At 41.7% G+C, this 7,883-nt stretch overlaps 1 protein-coding gene across 1 annotated transcript in view; it reads left to right on the top strand.

Annotated features, from left to right (window-relative positions):
• The window catches only part of DBR1 (debranching RNA lariats 1), a gene marked incomplete at its 5' end in the record, with an annotated part of 6,886 nt that extends 215 nt beyond the window's left edge, over positions 1-6,671 (top strand). The window contains 6 exon segments of the mRNA XM_010134811.1: positions 1,735-1,822; positions 2,436-2,452; positions 2,454-2,658; positions 3,522-3,602; positions 5,224-5,369; positions 5,899-6,671. Coding sequence (XP_010133113.1) covers positions 1,735-1,822; positions 2,436-2,452; positions 2,454-2,658; positions 3,522-3,602; positions 5,224-5,369; positions 5,899-6,574 — 1,213 coding nt within the window.
• Positions 6,672-7,883: the final 1,212 nt, after the last annotated feature.

Raw genomic sequence — 7,883 nt, 5'->3', positions numbered from 1 at the left:
CAGAGCGGGCCTGGCTGGGTGCGCGGTGGGGCGGGGAGCACGGACCGAGCAGCCGCGGCACGGCCTGGCTGTTTATTCTCTCCGCTGAACCGACTCTTGTGCTGGAAACCTCTCTTGGTTGAAGACATGGATTTTCCTGGAGGTGGTAGTTAAGCTGGTAGCTGCTTGGCGACCACAGCAGGAAGCAGTGTGCCTTTTGAATGTTGCTGTTGGAACAGTCTTGGTTTTCCCACAGCAGTGACCTTTTAGTGAGCAATGCAAGACTGTTTAGTTTTCCTTGTGTGAAACAGCCAGTTTGTAAGTGTGACGTTGTACAAATGTACTTTCCTGAGCTGAGGCTTCGTGTCGGTACGTCTTGAGATGCGTTCCTCCTGGTTATGTGGGAGTGCATTCAAGAGTCATTCCTTGGAAGAGTCTCCATCAGTGGACAGCAATCCTGTCACAGGTGATACCTGGTGTCAGCAAATAGAATGTAGCTGAGTCTTTCCGACCTCTGCAACATATGAAATAGCGATCTCTTACTTGCAATTACAGTGATGTTATCCTTAGTGGCATACTGCTTCAGACACTCTGCAGATGGCTTGCAAGCTGTAAAGCACTAAACTAGTTTTTTACAACACCTGGTTCTGTCTAATACCTATTAATGCCAGTTAAATTTGTTGTTATCAAGCATATAGTTTGTATGCCTGAATGCTGCATGTGGGAGATGAGACTTTTTTGATAATAGTGCTACCTACTGAAAAAGTAATTTTTCTGTTTGTTTTTAAGAGAACTTAGGGGCTCTGCTAGGCATTCAGGTTTCTTGTCCATAGGCAAAGTCGGAGATGGTGTCCTTTTTGACAGGGTACATGTTTATGCTTTTGGAGCCCGTGATGCCTCTGGGCAGTTACAGGTGTGTCTGAGCTGCTGCTGAATCTGCTAAGCTGTAGTTCCACGGTTGGTGGCAGCACTCTTGGAAGAAACAAAAAATCACAGCCTTGGTGGCCTGAGCCAGATCTCACGCAGTGCTTTGTGATCCTTTAGTTTGTACCTCTTTTGTAGCTCTTTCTGAGTTGTTATGCCCTAGCTCATGTTCTGATCACTGACCACTTACAGAGGCTTGGGCCGTGCTCTCACTGCGTTGATGCATGGCTTTTGCTTGTTCATGTCTACCGTATGTTCTTTGTCTGCGCCAGCATGTTTTCACATGTAGTCATCACATCAGTATATGCGCGCATTTTGCGTGCAGTGAACAGCTCTCTCCGTATATGATTGCATATGGCTGTGCAAGCGTAACTGTGGAGGTAAGGGGCGTGGGGAAGTTGAGAGGGACGTTACCTCGCCAGAGGGGTACAAAACCTCATTCGGCAATTAAACACACAAATCTTTCTACCAGAAGTTACTTGTTTCAGACAAGTCCTGGGTTTTGAGTATTGCAGTCAAACTCCTGTTTTTTGTTTCAACAGTTGAATTACTGTTTTCTCTATGTTTATGAAAATAAGACATAGAATGGAAGAAATGCTCATTGTTTTAGACATGTTTTTAGAACATATTTGCCTCACCCATAAAAAGTTATCAGCCCGTTGATGTAAGCTGTGTGTAAAGGAAATACAGTATCTCCTGTGATTATTGGCAGCCTTATATTTGGGGTTGCTCAAGGTGTCTGTGTGATCCCAAGAAGTGAGCTTGCATACAGCATTAGGAGGGAACTTGATTCAGGCAACTACTCTTTTTTTTTTTTTTTTTCTATGTTTCAGGCCACTTTGAGTGTCCACCATACAACCAGCAAACGATTAGAAGTGCTTACCATGTGAGGAATATTGAAGTTTTCAAACTCAAACAGGTTAGTGAAAAATCTGGCTTTTCAAACAGTGGTAAATGGTTTGTGTTAATTTAGAAGGAAGGTGTTTAAGCTACTCTGAACAAGTACCTGATTGGAGAGCAAATCTTACCAACAACTCACAGTTTATCTGGACAGGCCAGATAAACATTTCACTGTTAAGTTTCTTATTAGTTGGACTTGGTTCTACAGAAGCATGTTCTGATACAGCTGATGGAAATATGCTGAATATTAAACTAAGACATGCTTAAGGCATTGAGTGCTTCCATTGAGGAGGGACATTGTGTTAGCCATTATCCCTTTTGAACAAAGCTTTTCAAAGTTTCATGAGGAAGCCTTTGATTGTGGCAGAGAACTTGCTCTATGGCTGTAATTTTTAAGGGTCTTCTGAGTGCCTGACGCTTACTGTGGTGTGATCCCTTTTGTAAGGCAGTACACGTCCTAAGAAAGTGTAGTACACTAGAGGCCCTCTGAAATATGGAGGCTGTTGGTCACGTCTCACTCTGTATCGGTCCGAGGTAGAACATGTTACAAAAGTTCCATCTTGTGCTGGGTAATCTCAAATTTTCTGTATCGTGTGTGCTTTATTTCTACTGTATGCATTTTGGTTTGACAGTTAAAGCGTCCAATTGATATTTATGTCACATGACTGGCCAAGGAGCATATATCACTATGGAAACAAGAATCAGCTTCTTAAAATGAAGTCCTTCTTCCGTCAAGAAGTGGAGAGCAACACGCTGGGGAGCCCTGCTGCTTCAGAGCTTCTTCAGCATCTGAAACCCACCTACTGGTTCTCAGCACATCTTCATGTTAAATTTGCAGCTTTCATGCAACACCAGGTAAAAGGGCAGGGGGGGTGGGCGGAAATTAAGGATGTTTGTGTCCCAGTGCAGGTAATCGTGTCCAGAAAAACAATTTCTTAATTGTTTTGTTCAGTTATTAAAACTCAGCTTAAGCTGTGAAACATTAAATGGTGTTAAGACTACTGGCATATGTATGTTAGAGAGCTGTTATAAATCAGTGGTGTAACTACCTAATCTTCTTTCAGGGACGGTGTGAAATAGGTAGCATTACTGCACTTGAAACTTTTAAAATGAAATTGATAGAAAAACGCTCTTATTTTGCACTTTATTGGGAAAGGAGACAACTTCCAAACAAGGTGATAAAGAAAGGACAGAAAAGAAGATAGTGGTTAACTGGGGATGCCTGTCATAAGGCTTGGCGGATGAACTTCTCTGGTGGCCTGGGTGAAACCAAAAACCAGCCCCTGTAGGTTGCAACTTCCCTTGGCTTTAGCTATTCCTGAAAGGGTTGTGATGTGCTATTCCTATTCGCAAGTTATTTAGCTGTAAAATGGAACTCTAGATCTCCTAGACTCAACAAGTCTGTTTCCAACTATGTTAAAGATTTTCTTTTTGCTTCAAGGCTAGGTGTGCTCAGCTGCCTTGGTTAAGGATGAAGTGAGGCTTTTGCTTTATCTTGATGTCATCTATATCCAGCTTCCTGTCAGACTTGCAGAGAAATCTGTCTTTGTCCCTCCATCTTTCCTTTAACCTCATGCTGATTTTCTATTTCATAAAGGCTTCTTCTGTATTAATTATGCCTTTAAATCTCTCTGTAACTTTGTTGTTACAATGGAATGTTGGAATGGTCAAATGTCATAGAAATGCTAATGACTGTGTTAACGACATTTGCTTCCTAGAGAAACTCTGAAGAAGAGCTACCAAAAGCGACGAAGTTTTTGGCTCTGGACAAATGCCTGCCGCACAGAGACTTTCTGCAGGTGATGAGCGTGTGCAGTGGCTTTTCACTTTTTTTGACTGCTAAGTGCTGCACTTAGGAGCTGAAGAATAGCTCTGATAAATTGATGAATTTGAAAGAAACTAGGAATGGTGCACGTGTGGAATGGTCTTTGTTTAATATTGTCTTGAAGTAAGCAGACCTTGTGTCCTGTCATGCAGGTGTGGCGTGGTGTTTGCTTATTCCTACTGTTTCCTTCCACCTTAGAACGAGTACTTGACTTAATTGGAGGAGTAGCTCTACTTTAACCTGAATTGAATGTCCTCTTGTGTGTTGTTTTTTTTTTTTGTCAAACCTAAGAAGAAAGCCCATCAGGAGGCTTTTCTTTCAGAGTTTAGTTTGGGTCAGCTAGTGCCTCTTCCTTCAGTTCTGGATTCATGAATTCAGACAGGATTGAGTCCTAAGCTGAGAACTGTAATTTCCTTTCAGTATTCAGCAGAAATTGGTGCAGTTTCCTAGGAGAATGGCTCTGCTTCTTTTGTTTGGTGCACATCCTGACTAGGAAGGGCAGTGGACAAGTAGAAGGTCTAGGTTGTGGGAATTTTCAATGCGAGTGCCAAACTGATTTGCCGAGAGCAAAACCAGGTTCGTGTCTGTGGCCTGTGCATGCTGCCTGGGTGCCATCTGTAAAATCTCAAATGTCTGAATGTAAAATCCTTTGTTATGAGAGGGAGCTGCTGACTGCATGTTCTTCAAATGTAGCCGAGTGTTTTAGTAGTCTTACTTTAAAGAAGCTTTTATTTGTCATCTTAAAGGAAAGGTGGTTCTGTATCTGTCCTTTGGATGTGTGAGGGGATCCATTTGCCCCAGTAGCTACCTTTGAAGATGGGGGAGAGTATGAGGAGGGGCTTTTGCTCTGTAAAGGTACACTGGGGTGCTAGTCCAGGCTTAAAATGCTGTAGCAAAACTGATCTGGAGTGGTACTACCTCCAGCGGTGTGGTGGTCCACCTGTGTGTAGCTCTGGTGTAAAGTCTATCTTCTTTTTTTCCTCCCTAAACCTACCTTAAAAGGTTGAATTACTTTGTGTGTTATTCAAATGTGTAGTGTGGCACATTTGCAGGTTGGCTAAACCGAATGGTTTGTTCGGGGTTAATATCACTGAAGACAAAGTGATTTGGATTTCAATTCATCAGCTGTTGAAAGTTTAAAGGCATTTCATGTTAATTTCGTTGCTGTGTTGAGAATGTGCGTTTATACAGCAGAATAACTGTTGCTATCAATTCTTGATGTATTTCTGCTTAGAAGGCAGCATGAACTTAAGCGTAGCCACATTCTGGTTTCTAGGTTGCATAACTGTCCAGCAGCTGGCAGTAGAGAGGAGGATGTTCTGCTTTTTAATTGCTGTAAGATAAAACGCAGAAATGCCTTTTTTAGCTTTGTGGATTGTTCTCTCTTACTCCCTTACTGCTATGAAGTTGTATGTAGTGTTAACTTGAGAGGACTTGTTTGAAACTACTAGCTCAGTGAACTTGAAGCTTAATTAAAACTCGGTACCATGCAAGTAACGCTTCGAACTTTGAATCACTTTCTGATGAGACAATGATGTTAAGAGAAATAATTCACCTCATCTGTTTTCTGGTTGGTTGTTTTTTTTTTTTAACAGATAATAGATATAGAGCATGATCCTAGTGCAGGTGACTCACTGGAGTACGATGCTGAGTGGATTGCAGTCCTCAAGGCTACCAACAGCCTTCTTAATGTGACTCAGAGCTCCTGGAACATGCCTGAAAAGAATGGCCTCCATGCAAAGTGAGTTGTAGGCAAAGTAGAGAGGACAGTGTGATTTTGCTGGGCTAGAAGTAAACTTACCTTCGAAGTGCGTTTCTCTGTTCTGCAGCTTATAATGCCTGTAGAACTTGCTAAATGCCTTGGAAAATAAAGGGGATGGTGACAAGAGCTGTACTCTAGAGCATACAGCTTCTTTACCGCTCTTATATGTGGTTAGTTTTGTTTTGCCAATTTAAATTACTACAGTTTGAGGGCAAAAAAAATACGTGGTGGCTGATGATCTTGCCAGTTACTGTGAGACTGAAAATCAGGCTGTATTATGAGTGTGGGCAGGTGAATGTTCATCGAGTAGACTGATAAATCCTTGGTGGGCAGAGGGGAATCCTAGTATAGACCAAAGGCAGTGCAGTTTCCTGAAAAATAATTTGAGAAACTAGTTATCTGTTGTAAGATGAATTTCTTATCCACCTTTAAAAGTTTCTTTTTGCAGTGGGAACGGGAAGTAACTTTTGACTAGCTGGACTTGTTTTAACTTTATACACTTATTTAGGTGGGATTACAGCGTGACAGAAGAAGCTATCAAAGAGGTGTTAGAAGAGCTGAATCATGACCTCAAAATTCCCTGTAACTTCACATTGACAGCTGCTTGTTATGATCCCAGCAAGCCCCAAAAACACATGGAACCAGTTCATACCATCAATCCACAGACCACTGAGTTTTGTGCTCGGTTTGGCCTCACTGACATCAATGACAGGATCCAGCAAGCTAAAGAAGAGAGCTCAGTACGAGGAGAATATGAAGAGGAGGAGGAAGAGGAGATGGACAGTACTGGATCGGCAGAGGAGCCCAGTGAATATAATACAGATAATTCTGGACTTTCATCCATTAATCCAGATGAAATAATGCTGGATGACGAAGGTGCCGACGAAGACTTGAGTACGTGTTCTGTAGATCCTTCCCCTGATCATCCTCCTGACTTTTCTGCAAGTTTTTCTGACATCCGGATCATGCCAGATTCTATGGCGGTATCGTCTGATGATGCTATGGATTCCACTAACGAGGAACTGGAGAAATCTGGTGTGAGTAAGCAGGTGGAAGAGAAGAGCTTAAATGAGAGACCATTAAAGCGCATTGGTGGTAGTGAAAATGGAAACAGTGGCATTAAAAAAATTAAGAGAAGGAATCAAGCTATCTATGCTGCAGAGGATGAAGATAAAACAGAGTAATACTTCACAGGATGTATAAATAAGGTCTCCCCATACCTTTTTATGAGAAGCTGGTGAGAACTGTGGTGGACTGCTTGTGCTTTTAATGTTACTTGATCTTACTCATGTTACTTTCTTAAGCTGAAGAGACTGTATGTACCTCTTGCAGGGAAGATGATCAGTCCAGATTAACCATCTAAGTCAGGAGCAGACTTTTTCCAACAGAGTACTTCGTCAAAGGATTTAAAGCTCATGTACAATCTGTTGATTTTGCTTCAGGTCTTGGTTATTAGTGTCTACTACATATCTTCAGCTGTACCACTATACAAGATTCACCGTGCTTGTTTAGTAGGAAAAGAACTCGTAAACTATAACCCGAGTCAAAGTGAGAGGTTGTCTGACTTACAAGACTGAATGATTTGATTTTATTGTTTTTGTCTTGTTTTATACTGAACTTTTAATACCGTAGTGTATGCAATAACTCTGTGAACTAAAATTGAAATTATAATTCCCATGATAACAAAACAGCAATAGAAAAGTGAAGATTTTTGGTTTTGGTGATATTCATGTCTCATGGAAAACAAACAAAACCATGTGCATTGTCCAGTATTGGCTTTTAATTACAGTTTTAATAGGGAACCAGGTGTCTTAATTGGAAGCATGACAGGTGTATGGGGCCATGGAGAGTGCATCTCTATTCTTAAAATCTCACCTGTGAGCTGTTTCCTAAAACGTGAGAATCGCGTCTTAAAAGGAAGATGCAGGTAGGTAGGATGAGCAACTCCCTAAATGTGTACATCGTCCCTGTCTCAATTCTTACTAATTAAGGCGGTGTTGTGTTTCCGTGTAAGGTGGTTGATGTTTATATGTTGCTTGAGACAATAAGCCTACATTTTCACCTGTTGCTTCTTTTCCGTAGTGCGTAACTTGCTGAATTCCTACAGCTGGATTGGTACAAAGTACCCTCATAAAATTCAGCTGAGGGAGAACGGGAGTTGCCAGAATATAGATCCTCTTGGCAGTTGAAAGTTTTCTTGTTGCTGTTCTGGTTTGCCTTGAAATATTAGCAAACAAATTATGCTCCATTGGCCTAAAAGGCTGTGAAGATATCAAATCTTCCTGAAGTCATGAAAATGACAGTGTCTTGAAGAGCTGTAGCATGTCATTAGACTCATTAGTCGTACAGTCAGGTTCTGCTGGTGTTCTGTGTTTGAGCTTTCGTAGTCCAGATGGAGTGGGACTTCCTCATGACGGTGCTGCCCTTGACAGCAGAGGTAGCTTGTGTGTGCTTTTATCCCTCCGTAAGGCTCAGGCACTGTGGAGAAGAAAG

The sequence above is a fragment of the Buceros rhinoceros genome, unplaced genomic scaffold (assembly GCF_000710305.1).
Source record: "Buceros rhinoceros silvestris isolate BGI_N320 unplaced genomic scaffold, ASM71030v1 scaffold38244, whole genome shotgun sequence".
In the NCBI taxonomy this organism is placed as follows: domain Eukaryota; kingdom Metazoa; phylum Chordata; class Aves; order Bucerotiformes; family Bucerotidae; genus Buceros; species Buceros rhinoceros.
Note: the sequence above shows the minus strand (reverse complement) of the source record. Positions and strands in the feature narration are given on the sequence as shown.